This window comes from Dendrobates tinctorius, unplaced genomic scaffold (genome assembly GCF_039654945.1).
Source record: "Dendrobates tinctorius isolate UK_male_01 unplaced genomic scaffold, ASM3965494v1 ptg000239l, whole genome shotgun sequence".
Taxonomy (NCBI): Eukaryota; Metazoa; Chordata; class Amphibia; order Anura; family Dendrobatidae; genus Dendrobates; species Dendrobates tinctorius.
Window position 1 is genome coordinate 575,157 of NW_027361906.1, and position 20,152 is coordinate 595,308.

Consider the following 20,152-nt stretch of genomic DNA (forward strand, 5'->3'; position numbering starts at 1 on the left):
TATACAATTTGAGATGGCATATGCTTTGTTTTTTTATTTAACATGGGAGCCTATGGGCAATAGATACCACTTTATGCCATCCATCAGTGGCCTCCGCTGATGTGACAAGATGGGGTTTCCAGCTGTATGGGGAAAATATAAGCCGCTGAAGTGCTATCGAAAGTTGTCTCTTGAGCAACTCAGAACTCTGCGGTCTCCTTGCAGTCTCCTCACATTCTGGTTGGGCGGGCTTTCCCCCTTGAATGACAGTTATGGTGAGTAGCAGAGCTGTAGTATTAGCAGAACTATAAAGCTCAGCACAAGTTCTGCTGTAACACATTCAGCTACCCGTGGTCTGTTCTGAGTCTACACTGTTATCTCCGTATATACACATAAAGATAACAGGGCATTTGAACAAGTGCACAACTCTGGACAGATGCGAGAGAGATGTGATTAGCAGACCGGCTCTGAAAGTTGCCAGACGAGTGATTTATAACTGCATCTCTTCAGAAGATGACAGGGAAAGGAGGGAGATCAGTAGATAATAGAATTCAAAGGGCTGTAAAGAGGTGGCTTGTATCTTATGAGTTAACCCCTCTCCTAAAATGTAAATACTGCACACTCCAAGCTAAGGCCTGGCCAAGCTATATGGAAAAGAGCTGTACAATCTATAAAAGATAAAAGATTTAATGGCAGAAAAATGACAACAGATAGAAAAAGAAAGTCAATGACAAACTTTATTCATGCTGTCTAACTAATTAAGGCAATTTAAGAACTTGAGAATACCCTTTTAAAATAATGTGAACAGGACTTAACTGGTGGTCAGCGAATACTCCTAAGGCTGCGTGCACACGCTGCGGATTCCGCTGCGTTTCCGCAGCGGTTTTGGCCGCTGCGGACCCGCAGCAGTTTTAGCTGCGGTGTACAGTACCATTCAAATGAATGGGAAAAAAAAAACGCTGTGCCGACGCTGCGGAAAAAAACGCGCGGATTTGCTGCGGTTTTGAATCCGCAGAAAGAATTGCATGTCAATTCTTTCTGCGGAAACCGCTGCGGGTTCCTATCTCCACCATTGTGGAGATAGTGAATCCGCAGGACCAAACCGCAGGCAAAACCGCAGGTAATCCGCAGGTCTTTGGACCTGCGGATTATCTGCGGTTTTTGCAAAATCCGTGCGGATTAATCCGCAGCGGATTCCGCAGCGTGTGCACGTACCCTAACGATCAGCCAATACTCCTACCCATCAGCCATCATTTCTAGGAAAGCGGCAGGAGGTCATACCTATATCTTGTAAATGCCACTACTGAAGAGATGGCTAGTCTGTGGCAGCCTGACCATGGCAGTATGAATTTCTTTGGCAGGCACTCAGATGGCAGCATCTTTTGAGTTGTGATTACTTGCCCCCACAGTGTTTTGACATTGCGATGTTCTGCACATCACGTCAGGCCTCGTAATTTCTAGAGGCGCCCAGGATGCCAGCATTCAAGTGCTGGATGAGGAAGTTTGCACTGCCATGTTCAACAGCCATGGAGAACCAAAGAGGATGTTGAACCAGAATAGTGCTTATCTCTAATGTGGAGTAATCAGAATAATTATTAGATCATTGCCAAATGTTTATGTATATGGTCAACATAAAGTTGACCACATATGGGTAAGTCTGTTTTCTGATGAAGATTAGGTAGGTAGATAAAGTAGATCCATATATTACATTTGTAACATAGTAGAACACTGCAAACTGTAATATAGAAGAAAATATTCTCACCTTTTTCCATCAGATCTTGGTCCTGGACTCCTGGAGCAAGCAAAGTACTCTCACTTAAGGCAGAATGTTTCTGTCTGAGCTTATACGAGATTTCCTGAATGTCATCTAGCAAACTTGACTCCTCGTCAAACATTTCCTTCTCGGTGGCAAGAATTTCATCATTGTTTGCTTCTCTGGAATCCAAAACACTCTCAACAAAGTCAAGTATATTGCTTTCAGATGCCTCTAAAATCTGGTCAAGAGCTTTGTCGATATGATCCAGACGTACATTATCTTTCCGTGCAACTTTTAACTCCGAGTTCATGTCGTGAAACATGGCTTCCAGTCTCATGAGATTCTCAAGGCCAAGGTACTTGGTGAACAGTGTAATGCGTGTTTCATTCAGATTCTCCCTCATGATAGACAGAGCGGTAATGCCTTCAAGATAAGATTCCTCCTCCTCCTGTGCATCATTCTCTGAAGGAATGGAGTCATCATCGAACTTGTCAGAAAGTTTTTCAAGGTCTACACTGACTGTCTTGTCACTGGCAGAGTCAGTTTCCTGGAGAATGTCTTCTTTGGGTGCTTTCTCATCTTGTGCTGGTGTCTCCTGTTGAGTTTCTTCAACTATGTACAGATTGTCATCAACATTGATTCTTTCGTCATCTTTTATTGTCACCATTTCCTCTGGATTTCGTTTGGTCGCACTGTTCGTTTCATCCTCAATGTTTTGTACAATGGAAGCTTTTGTGACTTCTGTTCCTTCTTCATTTTCATGTGCGACATCTCCAGACCCTATGATGTTGGACTCCGATGTCATGACATTGTCACCAGTATCACCGTCAGATTCCAGCTTTCTAGATCGTGTGGCATTAATAGCATTTTCGTCTTCTAACAGCCCATCCTCAATTTCCTCATTCGTCTCCTCTCGATTTTCATCTGATGAGGTCTTCTTTTCCTCATGGACCTCTTTTTCTAGAACATTTTCATAGTCTGATTGCGTAGTGTCTACATTATTAGTCCTTTTGGATTGAACTGACTTTGATGGTTCTGGTTCTGTATTGGCCGAACTTTCTGGAAGATCAACATTTTCTGTATTTTCTTCATCTTTGCGTGAACCATCACCCTCTTTGTCTGAGATATCTTCACAGCTTTCCACAGATTTATCATCTACTTGTGATTTAGCTGCATAATCTTCCTCTGTATCAGATCTTTGTTCATTGTTTTCCTTTGCCTGTGCTTCTGAAATTGTTAGCTGTGCATCTTCCTCTTCTTTTGAGGGTTCATCTAAAACTTTATTACTAATAGATTTGTCATCTTCTAGATCAGGATTATTTGTTAACAGTGGGTCACTTTCATTTGATTTTCTCTCTTCAGTTTGGTTTACATTGGTTTTAGTTTTCTCGAGCTTTGACTCCTCAGATATTGGAAGTTTCTCATTGATGGCTTTATTACCTCCAGTAGCCCCCTGATCTAGAATATCAGTTTTTGTGTCCACCACATTTGCCCCTTTGATTTCTCTAGGATCTTTGCTTGAATCTTGCAATGTGTCAGTTTCTGGGCCTGTCGCCTCAGCATCCTCCACTGACTTGGTCGTCTCCTCTGTAGACACATTGTTATCTTTAGATTGTAACTGGATATCTTCTGGACCGTTTTCAGTTTTTGGTTGCTCAATTTGGGATTCTTTGGTTCCCTCAAAATCTACATTAGCAGCATGATCAAGAGCTTCTTGTTCTCCAGTTCCTTCCAGATCTGCATTACCAGATTGATCAATAACTTCTGGTTCTCTTCTTCTTTCCAGATCTGATTTGCCAGCTTGATCAAGAACTTCTAGTTCTCTTGTTCCTTCCAGATCTGCATTACCTCTTTGATCCAGAATTTCTGGTTCTTTAGTTACCGATTCCAGATCAACGTCTCTTTTGGAAGGTGAAGTTTCATCAATAGAAGATAAATTAACTGCATTTTCAGACGAGCTGTTAGAAGTAATATTAATCTTTGGTTTTGTTTCCAAAGTTTGATCACCCTCAACAGCGGACAATGTTTCCTCTGCCAGTTCTTCTTCTAAAATATATAGATCATCATCAAAAGGTGGCTCAGAATTTTCATGCCTTATACGGTTTTCCTCCATACCAAGTAAATACAAGTTGCTGTCTTCTTCCAAGTTTTCAACTAGGTCTTCATCCTCCTCTTCCTCGGAATCTATTCCATCTTGATCGGTGACATCCCGTGTGTGTTCCCCACCACTAACAATTGCAAAGAAAGTGTCTCCCCATGTGGTCACTATGTTGTTTTCTTGCTTTAATGGTGTTGCATGACTTACATCTACAGATACCTTCACCTCATCCTCGGGAGGTGTTGTTTTTGCCTCCAGTGGGATGCTAGAGGCAGAATCATTTTCAAAAGTGGTCTGATCAAATGATGTCACATCAGATTCTTCGAAAGACAACAATGGAGGCTCCTTGAACTCTTCTGAAAGGACCTCCTCATATTCTGCTTCATAGACTTTATACTCAGGATTGTCTTCCTCATAAAGATATTTATCATCCAATGTAACGCTTCTGGTCTCCTCATCATTTGATACAATAGCATCGCCTGTTGAGCCAATTTTGGTCTTCAATTTCTGAACCAGGTCCTCGTCTATAAGAGTATAGGAATTAAAGTTTTTATCCTTTTCTTCAGATTCATTGGCTTCTCCCTGAGAAATGCTGTCATTTTTGGCTTGTTCACTATCTGGCACTTGTGAGTTGCTTTTTGTATTTTGTGCATCATGTGCAACATTTTTTTCCTGAGAATTTTTGGAGTGGCTATTTACAGTGTGACTATGTACATTTTCATCTTTTGGGAAATTAACACTTTCCATTGGATCTGTATCTGCCTGCTTACTCAACTTAATTTTGTTTTCTGGGCTTTCGAGGGGTTGTTCATTTATTTCTTGGTGTTCGGAAGTGGGCATGTTTCCGGATTCTGATGCAGAATCAGAAGCAGCCAGTTTAGAATCTGAAGGAGTTGGCTCCTCTGGTAATTTTTCAGTTTCTGAATCACTTCCTGGTTTTTCTTTAGAATCCGGAGTTGATGGCTCTTCGGATGGTCTTCCAGATCCTAAAGATGATGAACCAGAAGATGCAGGTTCTAATAGAGACAAATCTCCAGCCACCAATTTTGCTTTTGAAGCCGATGGCTCTTCAATGATGGTATCTGTGTTTGCACCAGGTTGATCTTCATTTGGTTTTTCAAGTTCTAAGTCGGAAGGCTCATTTGGTGTAGTCCCAACATTTGATTTTTTTTCAGACACTTCCACGGTTACTTCCGACTTCGAAGAGAAAAGTTCTCCTTCTTCTCCCTTTAGCTCTTCTTCTGATGCTTTATTTTCTGCACCAGAAGATTCTTCTGAAGGTGAATCAGAAACTGAAGAAGATTTTTCTGCAGGTGGTGCGTCCACTGGTTCATTACTAGTTATGCTTTCTTTTTGTTTTTTTAAAAGTTCATCAACATCATAACTATCAAATTTATCCCTTCCATCTTCGGAACAAACAAAATCTGTTTCCTAAAATAAGAATGAATTATAATTAGTATTTTGAAAAATAAAGCAATTATTTCTAAGCAAATAACTTGATTTGACTATAGGCTGGATAGTCATTTCAAGCACTAGGACAATGAAGTTTGTGATTAATTCAGGTAGAGCTGGGATTGTATTGGTTGTTATAAATCCCCACCAATGTACTAATTCTACTGCCTGCCATTTATAGTTCAAGGAGAGAAAAGCTTACATCCGTCGGTAGCTCCAGCTCATCATTTTCGTAAACTTGTTTAACATCTACAAGATCCTTTGGAAAGTATCCGAAGTGCGTACCTACCTGCAAAACAAGACAGAGTGTTATTAATATACATGACAATTTCTCATAATTTCAGAAATTGATGTCACCTTTGAACTAAGATTTCCAGAATTTCTTGAAACTCAAAATAACCTTGTGATCCTACCACTATGTAACAATGGCCCTTAAGGAAGTGTTTACACTAAAAAGTACAGTGACCGACAGCAGCATTAACACTAGACTGTGCGGTTAATAGCGGCAGCATTCCCACCGCACTGTGGACTGACCGGCAGCAGTGTTTATACTTTACCGTGCAATGACTGGCGGCAGCATTTACAATAGATTGCGCAATGACCGGTAGCAGAGCTAACACTAGACACTACAGCGTTTACATTAGACTGAGCAGTGTACAGTGACTGGTGGCGCATTTCCACGAGCCAGTGCAGTGACCGGCGGCAGCATTAACACTAGATTGTGCACTGTCCGCCAGCAGCATTAATATTATACTGAGCATTGAGCGTTTAAAGTATACTGTGCAGTGACCAGCAGCAGCATTTACACTAGACTGTTTGCAATGTTTACACTCGACTATGAAGTGACTGGCGGCAGCGTTTTTACTAGACTATACAGTGACTGGTGGCAGTAGCTCTTCTAGACTATGCAGTACCTGGTTTAAGCATATAAACTAGATTATGTAGTGACCGTCGACAGCATTTCGAATAGACTATGCAGTGACCGGCGGCAGCGCTTACACTAGACTATGCAGTGACTGTCGGAAGCGTTTACACTAGACTGAGCAGTGACTGTCAGCAGCGTTGACGCTGGCTGGGTCATTCTTCATATACTCCAAATATACGTCCTATATGTGAACAGAGAGACAAAACTCTCCCTAACCTGACATCAATTTTCATTCCCGGATATCTGATACCTAAGTAAACACCATAAAATGCTGCCATGTCACACTGTCCCCTGGTGCCAGAAGAAGTGAAGGCTAAATATAAACCTTCGTAAAGTCTTCTGCTTAGACAGGAAACCGCTCTGACCGCCACAAACCATCACATTATATCACTCACTAATAATAGCGTGCGTCAAGGTAAACCTGGGCCATGACCACCGGTGACCTTCATCATGAAGACGCGACACCTGCACAGATATCTCCATGGGATCCATAAGGCCTGTTTGGATCTTAAAGCAGTTAAAGTGGTACTCGAGTCTACAAAAATGTAAGATTAGTTATTGTCTCACACCAATCAAATAGCAATAGCCTCCAGGTCTGACTGGCCTAAGAGCCATTATTAGGCCTCCCCTGCCTTGGTTAATGCATCTCAAAACCCCACGATCACGACGTGTCGCTGCTCAGACAGAGACAGTCCCCCATCCTGTGTCAAACACCTTAGATGCGGCGGTAGCTAGTGACCGTGGCGTCTAAGGGGTTAGCCTGCCAGAGGACGCCCAGATGTGTGTTACAGGTTGGTTCTGACCGCAATCTAATGAGAACATTGCATATTACCCACAAGGTCATTCAGACGGATATATCCACCGGCTCGGGACAGATATATCTACCGGCTCGGGACAGATATATCTACCGGCTCAGGACGGCTATAGCCACTGGCTCAGGACGGCTATAGCCACCGGCTCAGGATGGCTATATCCATCTTTATAAACTATTCTATAAAAATCATTTATTTGCTATAAATAATGGAGTATGCAGTCCTTGGTAAATAACAGCGCATTTTTAAGATTTTCCATGAATTTCTGAACGGTATGACTAAGTCATTCCCAACACAAAACCAAGAGTATTCAGCCAGTGAGCAAGGGCAAAAATCAAGACCCCCCATGTAATCAATGGGGATACCGAGGGAAAAAGCAAATTGTATTTTAAATGACATTCGCAGATATCAGTATCGGTCCAGCTTTCTTTTGCTCCATGTTTTTTTTTCTGTTGCTTTTCTGTCGACCGGACGCCTAATCAAGTGGCGGCCCTCAGGACACATGACGGAAAAACAAGCAGCTAATGAAGACGGCCAGAGACGGACTTATTCTGTAGGAATTGCCAACTGCTATGGCAGGTTTACTTGGGCAAATTTCTGCCAATAAAAAGTAAAAGACCCTGCGGTGATAACGTGTGATGGATTTTCACACAGAGGCAATCTCCTTCTTATGTCAAACACCTTAGATGCTTCAGCCGCTATTAACCGTGGCATCTAAGGGGTTAACATGTTGGGATCTAAAGTCATTCCGCTTCCACCAGTTGTGGCGAGAGCCCAGTTCTTATTGTATTCAATAATAAGGGCCTAAGTGACACAGCCATTTTTCTTTTCTCATACATTCACAAGTACCAGCATCAGTCCAGCTTTCTCTCGATCAATGTTTTTTTTTTCCCGTCTGAACGCTTCATCCATATCATAAGCGACTAATGAATCAGGCCAGAGACAGACTCTCTATCCATTATATAGGGGTGAAAAAAAGTGTGCGCTAGTGTGGCTCAGACACGGCATGAAGGCAAGTTAATTTAGGCAGATATATTGATTGGCGATCATAAGTTTAGCAGCCTTGATTTATGGTCCTTTAAAGGGAATTTACGGTTTTTGGCTGCAATTTGTTTTTAAAACATGGATTTTTATGATAACTCACCGTAAAATCCTTTTCTCCGAGACGCTCATTGGGGGACACAGATATTGTGGGTGTATGCTTCTGCCGCTAGGAGGCTGACACTAAGTGAAAAAAAGAGGTTAGCTCCTCCTCCGTCGTATACACCCTTGCCCCTATTGCGGGCGGAACTCAGTTTGGTGCCAAAGCAGCAGGAGGACAACAAAATCAGCCTTAATACAGGTACAACATGTCCAGAAAAGGACCACCCTTATATCACATAAATAAATGCGTATTAACTAAACAAAAACAGAGCCAACTGGCTAATAGGGTGGGTGCTGTGTCCCCCAATGAGCGTCTCGGAGAAAAGGATTTTACGGTGAGTTATCACAAAAATCCTTGTTTCTCCTTCGCCTCATTGGGGGACACAGATACTGTGGGACGTCCTAAAGCAGTACCTGGGTGGGAGAATTGACTCACCGATCCAAGCTACATGCACCTCTTGTTTAAAAGGTGTGCCACCGCTGCTTGGAGAATCCTTCTACCCAGGCTCGCATCCGCCGAGGCCTGACCATGGATATTATGTTTGGCAAATGTGTGCAGGCTTGACCAGGTTGCTGCCTTGCAAACCTGTTCTGTCGAAGCCTGGTGCCGAAGCGCCCAAGAGGCACCCACTGCCCGGGTAGAGTGCGCTCTGATCCCTGCTGGAATCGGCGTGCCTCTAATGCGGTCGGACTCCTGAATAGTCAAGCGACTCCATCTGGCTATGGTCGATTTTGAGGCAGCAACTCCCTTCCTGCGCCCTTCGGGGAGCACGAACAGCGTGCCGTCCGCGACACGTACCTCCGGATGGCTCTTACCAGGTCAAACGTGTGAAGAGCCTTTTCCACACAGTGAACGGATGCTGGACAAAATGAAGGCAAAACAACATCTTCATTAATGTGAAAAGACCACACGACTTTCGGCAAAAAAGGAGGGGCTGGTCTGAGAACCACCTGGTCCTTATGGAAAGTGAGGAATGGAGCTCGGCAGGATAGGGCCGCCAGCTCTGAAGCCCGCCTGATGGAAGTGATGGCCACTAGGAACACCACTTTCCAGGAATGGTACCTCAAAGAGATATCCTGTAGCGGTTCAAATGGAGCTTCCTGCAGAACACTTAGGACCATGTTCAGGTCCCAGGCGTCCATAGGCGCCTTATAGGGAGATACCAAGTGGGAGACTCCCTGAATGAAAAGTCTTCACCTGCAGATTGGTAGCAATTCTGTGCTGGAACAGGACGGATAAGGCCGATATTTGTCTCCTTAGGGAACTTGGGGCAAAGCCAGAGTCTAATGCTCTACCGACTGAGCTATATGGGCTCTCTAAGCCCGACTGGAGAAAAGACAAGATGTTGGGAATCGAGAATCTCAGCGGAGAAACACCGCGGCCTCGACACCAAGCAAAGAACACCTTCCAGGTGTGGTGGTAAATTCGTGCTGAAGCAGGCTTCCGGGCGCTAATCATTGTAGCGACCACCTCGCTCCCGAACCCTGCCTGGGTTAGAATCCAAGATTCAATGGCCATGCCATCAAACACAGGGTCCCTGATTTCGGGTGGCAAATCGGCCCTTGAGACAGTAGATCTGGGCGTTCTGGCAGGCGCCAAGGAAGGTCGGCGAGCAGTTGCATTAGATCTGCGTCCCACGCTCAACGGGGCCAGTCTGGGGCCAGCAGAATCGCCGGCACCCCTTCCGTCTTGATCTTTTTGATGACTCTCGGAAGTAGTGGCAGTGGGGGAAATAGATATGGGAGGCGAAACTGGTTCCATGGCAGAACCAACGCGTCCACCGCGAATGCCTGCGGGTCCCTGGCCTGAGCGACATATGTGGGCACCTTGGCATTCCTTCTGGAAGCCATCAGGTCCACATCCGTAGCTCCCCACAATTGAGAAATCTGCTGAAAAACTTCAGGATATAGAGACCACTCTCCGGATGCAAGACCCTGCCGGATGAGAAAGTCTGCCACCCAATTTTCCACGCCCCGGAATGTGGACAGCCGAAATCACCGAGTGGTTTGCTTCGGCCCACTGAAGAACGAGCTCCACCTCGCGCATGGTTGCTCTGCTGCGGGTGCTCCCTTGATGATTTATGTAAGCCACCGCCGTGGCGTTGTCCGATTGAATCCGGACGGGGCGGCATGCTAGAAAGTGATGAAACTTCTGCAGAGCCAGCCGAATTACTCATATCTCCAATAAGTTGATCGGGAGGAGTGCCTCCTGTGGCGACCACCATTCCTGGGTTGTGTGGTGGCGAAACACCGCTCCTCCACCGAGGAGACTGTCGTCGGTTGTCATTACCAGCCAATAATCTGGGGGGAAAGGTTTCCCCTGGGCCAGAGAGGAACTGGTTATCCACCATCCAAGCGACTACCTGACTTGGGAGGACAGTCGGCACCGCCGATCGAGCGTGAAAGGATTCTTGTCTCAGGCTGACAAGAGGGCGTGCTGCAGGGGGTGAAGGTGGAACTGGGCGACAGGTATCGCTTCCATTGCTGCAACCATTTTCCCTAGAATCCTCATCCTGGATCGGATGGTATGAGGGACTGGTTGGCGAAGTGTCCAGACACCCTGCCGGAGAGCTAGCGCCCTTTCCTGAGGGAGAATTACCAACCCTCGGCAAGAGTCGAAGATCATTCCTAGGAAGGAGATCCTCTGAGCTGGCACAAGGGATGACTTCTTTGCATTGCCAACCATCCTAAGTGGGCAAGAGTAACTAGCATGATGTTGACCTTTTCCTCGCATGCCGGTATTGACGGGCCCTTGACCAAGAGGTCCTCCAGATAAGGCAAGATGACTATGCCTCGAGAATGCAGTGTGGCCATGACAACTGCCATAACCTTTGTGAACACTCTGGGAGCCGTGGCTAGCCCGAAGGGTAGCGCTACGAACTGAAAATATTGATCGCCGATGGTGAAGCGTAGAAACCTCTGATGAGGAGGAAAAATGGGAATATGCAGATATGCATCCTGGATGTCTATTGAGGCCAAGTATTCTCACTGCTCCATGGCCGATATGAATGAATGGAGAGACTCCATCTGGAGATGTCTGATCCTGATGAATTTGTTCAGAAGCTTCAGGTCCAAAACAGGCTTGACAGACCCGTCCTTTTTGGGAACCGCAAAAAGGTTGGAATAGAACCCCTGAGCTCTTTCGTGTTCCAGCACTGGAACAATGACTCCGTTGTGCTGGAGCGATTTGATGACTCCCAATAGAGCCCTTGCCTGGGTATCCACCCTGGGAAGCCGGAAAGAAAAAACCGTCTTGGAGGATATCTGACAAATTCTATTTTGTAACCTGAGACCACCAATTCCTTTCCCCATGCGTCGTGAGCGACATTGACCCAGACGTGGTGAAACCAGAGTAAGCGGCCGCCCACCTTGCCGGTGTCGTCTGGTAAAGGCGTCGAGTCATTTGGCTGACGATCTTTGGGATCTGGATCCCCTCGATCTGGGCTGCTGAGTATGTATTCTCCCCAAAGGTTGGCTCTATACGAGACCTGCCGCTCCTTATCCTGGTTGGGGCTGCCTGAGGTGGTGGAATTGGCCGCTGTAGTCCACCCGGGGTTGCGAAAGGCCCGAAAACGTGCCTGAAAACGGGTGACAAAAAAGCATTTTGACCTTTTGTTGAGGGAGAAACCCGCTCTTTCCTCCTGTGGAGTCGGAGATAAGTTGATCCAACTTCTCCCCAAATAGGTGGCCGCACTGATAAGGCAGGGAACTCAAGGACTTCTTAGAAGTAGAATCGGCTCGCCATGTCCTTAACCATAGGGCTCTTCTGATAGAAATTGCATTAGCGGCAGCAAATGCCGAGCAATTGTCCGCATCCAAAGACGCATTGATTACATAGTCTCCGGCCATCGCCATCTGACCTGCGACCTCCGAAATATCTGCAGGTAGATCCTGCTCCTGCGCAACCTTGTTTAATGTTTCTGACCATGATATCATAGCCTTGGCTACCCAAGTTGCTGCGAATGAGGGAGTGAGCGCTGACCCTGACGCCTCATAAACTGAGCGAGCTAAGCTCTCTATAAGGCGGTCCGTGGGATCCTTAATTGAGGAAGCACTAGGGGCGGATAGCAGGGTCTTAGTAGCTAGGCGCGAAATCGGAGGATCCACCATCGGGGATTCCATCCATTTTTTACGGAGGTCCGGAGCAAACGGATACCTTGTTTCGAGTGCCTTTTGACCCGAGAAACGCCTGTCTGGACGTTCTCTGTGCCGCTGCACTATGTCCTCAAACACCGGGCGAGAGGAAAAAATTCTGTGCGGGCGCTTCACTTGCTTACATGCCACTTCATGCCCCGTAGCCGCTGCGGGATCATCCTCAATCCCCAAGGTCTGATTGACGCCTTCTATGAGGCTGTCCACTGTTTCACGTGACGCTGGAGTATCCAGGTCAAGGGGCTCGTCTGAGTCGAATTCTGAGGTCTGCTCGCTGGTGACGAGAAGCAGAACTTACGGATGCCAAGGCACCGGATGGACTGGGCGACACCGTGTGGATTCGTTTCCCTCGGGTCTGCCTGGAGTGAGAGTGGCCCCTGCAGGCGAGAGGCTCTTGTGAGGTGGAGGTCTCCTCTAAGGCCGGAGAGCCACTGTCCCTGCACCCATCTGATGCCTGAAGGGACTCAATTGCATGAACTGTGACAGTGATAGGGCCCACTCTGGGGGGCTTGGCACATTGGTCGCGGTTGCATGGGAGGACAGACACTGAGGTTCTGTTAGGTGTCGGGTTCCGGGTGCTGCACAGCAGGAATCCCGAGCCTTGTCCTCTGCGGTCTGCCCACACCAGCATTGTGGGTTCGGTCGCAGGGGAGGGCTCCTGGGTGCGTTTGGAGTCGCCGACTTTGCATAATCGCTTGCTCTGCGCCCGCGGAAGAGATGCATGCTGCTTCTTCGGACATGCTATATCTGTCCGCTGCTGGGGATAGGGGGAAGGAGGTAGCACCTCTTTTCCTGTGGTCTCCCGGGCAGCACTTACCCCAGTCCTGTGCCCCCCCCCGTTCCTGGACGCCTTCGCACAAAAATCGTGCGCCACCAGCTGTGGGGCGGACCGCCAGCATATAAACCTGTTCAGGGGCAGTACTTCCGGGTCTGCGGCCTAGCCGTGCTCCGAAGCCGGGGACTAAATTTATCCCCTGCCGCCCAGGCCTGGGGGGCGGGCCGCCGAAAGTGTGACGCGCGGCCTGGAGGCGGAACTTCCGGTCGCGGCCTAGCTTTGGCTAAAGCCGCAGCCTCAATTTATCCCCTGCCCTGCCCTGACGGGGGGGGGGCGACTATGGCGCCGCAAAAAAATGGCGCTACTTACTGGCGCGGGCTTCTCCGCACCGCTCTGCAGCTACTGGCCGGTGGCATCTGACAGCTAAGGGCTCCAGCCCAGGATCTTCGCCGCAGGAGCCCTCCCAGGCCCTCTCCTCACTGACGATCCTCTTCAGCTTACCAGCTCAGGTGTGTGAGGGGGCCTTGACAAAATAGGACGGTGCAGGCACCCTAGCTCCATCTAACCCCTTCAGGGGGTGAGGAGAGGGACCATCCGCCGCCTTGCAGCACCGCAGTCTAAGCATTGGTGGAGAAGTGGGGGCTGCACGGACTAGTCTTGTGCCGCTGCACGGACTAATCTTGTGCCTCTGTACAGCCCATGGTTTCAATACCTAGGGGTGGCCAGGGCTAAGTCCGGCATTGTGTCCCACGTCGCGGGAGAGGATATGTGGAGGGACACTCGCACGTGCTCGACCGTTGATGGTTTGGGGAGATCGGACCCTTTCAATAGGGTCCGTCGCCCCTGTCTCATCTTCATGGGAAAAAAAAAAAAAAATCTGGAGCAAAACCAGACGTGTGTGCCTCCATGGACACTAAGCAAAAAACTGAGTTCTGCCCGCAATAGGGGCGAGGGTGTATACGACGGAGGAGCTAACCTCTTTTTTTCACTTAGTGTCAGCCTCCTAGCGGCAGAAGCATACACCCCACAGTATCTGTGTCCCCCAATGAGGCAAAGGAGAAAAAAAGGCTTTCATTCATCCTTCCATGTCCAGTGCTGAGCCTCTGCCACTGCCCTCGGTAATTGTCTTCAGCGTTGACGTCACATCAACAGCGCAGCAGACAAGTAATGATCTCTAAGCAGCTTGTGCCATCTACTGGGACAGACATTGAGCTCTTGGATTGGCTGCAGCGCTATCAACAAGATGTCAGTGCATCAGATAATAGCAGACACCGGGAGCAACATCACAGTCTCAGCGCTGGACCTGGGGAGGGTGAGTAAAAGGCAGTTTGTTTTCTATTAAACAAACTGCAGCTGGGAGACAGGGGCTTTCAAAACCCAGAAAACCTCATTAATTTGGGCAGATCCCAACTGAATCAGGACAAAAGGATCACTCGGCCCTCACACAGTTTGCATCCGGTGAAGTGCTGCTGACCACGATGATTTTACCAGAGGTGGTTGGTGGACAGTAATCTGAGCCTAACAGGCCAATTATTATCTGCCTGTGTAAAAGGGTCTTTCGGCCTTGAATCTATAAGCAAAATCTGCACTTGACACAAGGAGTTTTCTGTGTACTTGCATCAAACTCTATAGAAATCTTACTCCATTTTGACGGTACAGGAAATGATTGAGTAGATTCAATGCGGTTAAAAATTGAATCATTTCCCTGTAGGAAAGTTTTTTACATTTTCTCCAGTTTTGACAGATTTATGTGAACCCGAGCGATCATACATTTAATAGCACAAGCTCTTTAAATACACCCCTGCAGAAGAGATAAATGGCCTTTTCATTATTTGGCCTGTAAAAGCCAAGCGTTGCCAATTTTTTAATGAAACGCAAGTGCAAAAAAAAAAAATATATATATATATATATATATATATATACACACACACACAGTAGGTACAGAAAGGATTCAGACCCCTTTAAATTTTTCACTCTGTTTTATCGCAGTCATTTGGTAAATTCAAAAAAGTTCATTTTTTTCTCATTAATGTACACTCTGCACCCTATCTTGTCTGAAAAAAAAAAACAGAAATGTAGAAATTTTTGCAAATTTATTATGAAAGAAAAACTGAAATATCACATGGTCATAAGTATTCAGACCCTTTGCTCAGACACTCATATGTAAGTCACATGCTGTCCATTTCCTTGTGATCCTCCTTGAGATGGTTCTACTCCTTCATTGGAGTGCAGCTCCAAAATCATGGCTGTACTAGCTCAAAAGGGTGCGTCTACTCAATACTGAGCAAAGGGGCTGAATACTTATGACCATGTGATATTTCACTTTTTATTTTTTTTAATAAATTTGCAAAAATTTCTACATTTCTGTTTTTTTTTCTCTCAAGATGGGGTGCAGAGTGCACATTAATGAGAAAAAAATAAACTTTTTTGAATTTACCAAATGGCTGCAATGAAACAAAGAGTGAAAAATTTAAATGGGTCTGAATACTTTCCTTACCCACTGTATATATATATTTATTTATTTTTTTAACTCCAAAATATGTGCATTTAAGAAAAAAATTGCCCCAGAGGTGTTCATATCCTTAAAGATCCAAAAGATTATACTGAATTTTTGGGGATTTCTATTTGAAAGCTGCAGAGACTGCAGTCATTTCACACATGAATTAATGACATCTGTACAACCACGACCTCAACGTAAAGGGAAGATGTGACTCTCCAAATACTCAGAAAACAAAAGCTTCTTGGCACAAATATTGAATTTCATAGTTTTTTCTTATAAACGCCAACATTTTGGTTTGGCGATTCCTGCCAGGACTCAGAAGTCAAGTGCTGGTACTGATAAGTATGCTACGGCAATAACAGACCAGTGTTCCTAATATACCTTTATAAAATCGATTTAATCTACATTCAGTTTTACACTTTTAAATTGATAGCAAACATGCCAAGAAGGGTACCGCTGTCCCACACCGCGCCAGTGTTTTTATGGATTTATTATCCTCCGTAAAGTATATTCACAGGGTACAAAGTTGGTTCCCACAGAGACATTTCTAGAAAAAAAACACTTGGAAAAGTTTGTAGCTCACTGGCAATTTTTATTAAGAGCTGCAAGATAATGGACACGACAATTGTTGTGATGTGACACCATGGTCAAGAACCCATAAAACCAATGCAGACTCCGGAACAGACCCCTTAAACAAATGTATACCCCAGACCGCTAATACTATGTAGGCCTCTGATGAGACCACTAAACAAATACAGACCCTAAATAAACAGTCACCTTACTTCCTAAACTAATACAGATCCCTAAATAAAAGAGAATTCTAACTATAATCCCTAAAGACCGTCTAAATAAATGGAAACCGAAGACCAAACCCACTAAATAGACCCCAGAGCAGACCCTCAAAACTAATACAGACCCCAAAGCAGACCTCGTAAACTAATACAGAACCCAACATAGACTCCATAGACTAATACAGACCCCAGACCAGATTCACAAACTTATACAGAGCCCCTAAACTTATACAGATACAGAGCAGACCCCTTAAACCAATACGGACCCAAAACTCCTTAAACTAAAAACAGATCAAGGTCCAGACTCCCTAAAGAAATGCAGACCCAGGACCAGACTCCCTAAATTAATAAAGATCTCACCGCCCCTAAACTAATACAGACCCAGAGCATAACCCCTTAAACTAGTAAAGACCCAGTACTAAACCCCTTAAACTGATACAAACTCTAGAGCCCCCAAACTAATACAGACCCTGGAGCCCCCTAAACTAATAAAGACCTCGGACCAGACCCCTAAACTAAGACAGACCCCAGACTCACTAGACTAATAGACCCCAGATCAAATCCCCAAACTAATACAGAGCCCCTAAATTAATACAAATTCAGAGCAGACCCCCTAAACCACGGCAGTGGAGTCGGAGTCGTGGAGTCAAAGCCGGTGTCATGGAAACTGAGGAGTCTGAGTCGGAGGTTTGGCTTACAGCCCTGGCAGAGCTGTGGAGTTGGAGCCGGAGCCCATTTTGGTGGAGTCGGAGTCGATGTCATGAAAACTGAGGAGTCAGAGGTTTGGCTTACCAACTCCACAGCCCTGCCCTAAACTAGGAAAGACTAAATACTAAACCCCTTAAACTAATACAGACCCTAGAGGTCCTAAATTTATACAGACCCAGGAGAGACCCCTTAAACTAATACAGACCTAGGACCAGACCACCTAAACTAATACAGACCCCAGACAAGATCTCCAAATTAATACAGAGCCCCTAAATTAATGCAGATACAGAGCAGACCCTTTAAACTAATACAGGACCAGACTAACACAGACCGAGTTCCAGACCCCCTAAACAAATGCAGACCCGGGACCAGATCCGGGCCTAGACTAATACGGACCTCACAGCCCCGAAACTAATAAAGATCCAGAGCAGACCCCTAAACTAGTAAAGACTCAGTACTAGACCCCTTAAATTAATACAGATCCTAAACTAATACACTACTGTTCAAAAGTTTAGGGTCACTTAGAAATTTCCTTATTTTTGAAAGAAAAGCACAGTTTTTCCCAATGAAGCTAACATTAAATGATTCAGAAATACACTATATACATTGTTAATGTGGTAAATGACTATTCTAGCTGCAAACATCTGGTTTGTAATGCAATATCTTCATAGGTGTATAGAGGCCCATTTCCAACAACCACCACTCCAGTGTTCTTATGGTACTTTGTGCATGCTATCTGTGTAAGAAAGCTAATGGATGGTTAGAATACCCTTGAAAACCCTTGTTCAAGAATGTTAGCACAGCTGAAAACAGTTTGACCGATTAGAGAAGCTATAAACCTGACTTTCCTTTGAGCTAGTTGAGAATCTGGAGTATTACATTTGTTGATTCCATTAAACTCTCAAAATGGCCAGAAAAAAAGAACTATCATGTGAAACACGACAGTCTATTCTTGTTCTTAGAAATGAAGGCTATTCCATGCGAGAAGTTGCCAAGAAACTGAAGATTTCCTACAACGGTGTGTTCTACTCCCTTCAGAGGAGAGCACAAACAGGCTCTAACCAGAGTAGAAAGAGAAGTGGAAGGCCCCGCTGCACAACTGAGCAACAAGACAAGTACATTAGAGTCTGTAGTTTGAGAAATCGACGCCTCACAGGTCCTCAACTGGCAGCTTCATTAAATAGTACACGCAAAACGCCAGTGTCAACGTCTACAGTGAAGAGGCGACTCCGGGATGCAGGCCTTCAGGGCAGACTGGTAAAGAAAAAGCCATATCTGAGACTGGCTAATAAAAGGAAAAGATTAACATTGACAATAGAACACAGACATTGCAACAGTGGAAGATTGGAAAAAAGTGTTACGGACAGGCAAATCAAAGTTTGAGGTGTTTGGATCACACAGAAGAACATTTGTGAGATGCAGAACAACTGAAAAGATGCTGGAAGAGTGCCAGACGCCATCTGTCAAGCATGGTGGAGGTAATGTGATGGTCTGGGGTTGCTTTGGTGCTGGTCAAGTGGGAGATTTGTACAAGGTAAAAGGGATTTTGAATAAGGAAGGCTATCATTCCACTTTGCAACGCCATGCCAAACCCTGTGGACGGGGCTTGATTGGAGCCAATTTCATCCTACAACAGGACAATGACCCAAAGCACACCTCCAAATTATGCAAGAACTATTTAGGGAAGAAGCAGGCAGCTGGGATTCTATCTGTAATGGAGTGCCCAGCGCAGTCACCAGATCTCAACCCCATTGAGCTGTTGTGGGAGCAGCTTGACCGTATGTTACGCAAAAAGTGCCCATCAAGCCAAACCAACTTGTGGGAGCGGCTTCTGGAAGCATGGGGTGAAGGAAATTAACTGCTAGAATGTCAACGGTCTGCAATGCTGGAATTGCTGCACAGGGAGCATTCTTTGACGAAAGCAAAATTTTAAGGAGAAAATTATTATTTCAAATAAAAATCTTTTTTTTCAAACCTTGTCAATGTCTGGACTAGATTTTAAATTCATTTGGCAACTCATTTGATTAATAAAAGTATGAGATTTCATGGAAAACACAACATTTTCTGGGTGAACCCAAAATTTTGAACGGTTATGTACATACTCAAAGCAGCCCCCCCAAAAATTAATATAGACATCGAACTAGACTCCCTAAACTAATACAGACCACTTAAACTAGCTCAGACCTTGAAAACAAATATAAACCTCAGATCCCCTAAATAAACACAGACCCCCACAGCTGAATACAAAAACCAGCAGCACAGCCAGCTCTCGTACTATGGAGCCGCCGGCTGTGGTGGCAGGAACAAGAATTTGCTCCTTTTTTTTTTACGCTGTAATAAAGTACGTTGTTATTTGTGGAGCTGCGCCTTCATCAATATGGAGCACCATTATGTAATTAGTAAGTCTCCCCCCCCATATGCCCTTCACCACATTCAGTTCACAATCGGCCAAGGACTCTGCATGAAAGGCAGCTCATTCAGCCATTCCTTTACAATCAGGGACCAAGGACAGGCTTCATCTTCTAACTAGGCCTCGTTTCCATGGAAATCACTAATACGCCAAAAAGAACTGCACGGTTATAACAGATGTTTACTTACACTTCCTGCCCAAAGGTCCGACGATCTCCCCAATAACATGTAGTAAACATATACTATTTCACCCTTTTTAATTTTCACAAAACGACAGTCCGGCCCCGTGAAATCTTGTATGGCTTTACCCCTGCACATTAATTCTGCGGAGAGAGAGAGGAAAAGAATAGAAATAAATAACATGAATGGGTATATATACACACACACATATATATATATATATATATATATATATATATATATATATATATATATATACACTGTGTTCCAAATTATTATGCAAATTGGATTTAAGTGCCATAAAGATGTAATTTTTTGTTTTTCAAATAAACTCATAGATGGTATTGTGTATCAGGGCTCTTTGGATCACTGAAATCAATCTCAAACGCCTGTGATAATTAGTTTACCAGGTGAGTCCAATTAAAGGAAAACTACTTAAGAATGATGTTCCACATTATTAAGCAGGGCACAG

General features: G+C 45.2%; 1 protein-coding gene across 2 annotated transcripts in view; it reads right to left on the minus strand.

Annotated features, from left to right (window-relative positions):
* MIA3 (MIA SH3 domain ER export factor 3) overlaps positions 1 to 20,152 on the minus strand; it is an 86,913-nt gene that overhangs the window by 59,280 nt on the left and 7,481 nt on the right. For both annotated transcript variants that reach the window (XM_073556776.1, XM_073556777.1), the window contains exons 2-4: positions 19,690 to 19,823; positions 5,488 to 5,574; positions 1,742 to 5,264 (exon numbers count right to left, since the gene is read on the minus strand). In XM_073556776.1, the coding sequence (XP_073412877.1) occupies positions 1,742 to 5,264; positions 5,488 to 5,574; positions 19,690 to 19,823 (3,744 nt within the window). The remainder of the gene's footprint in view (positions 1 to 1,741; positions 5,265 to 5,487; positions 5,575 to 19,689; positions 19,824 to 20,152) is intronic.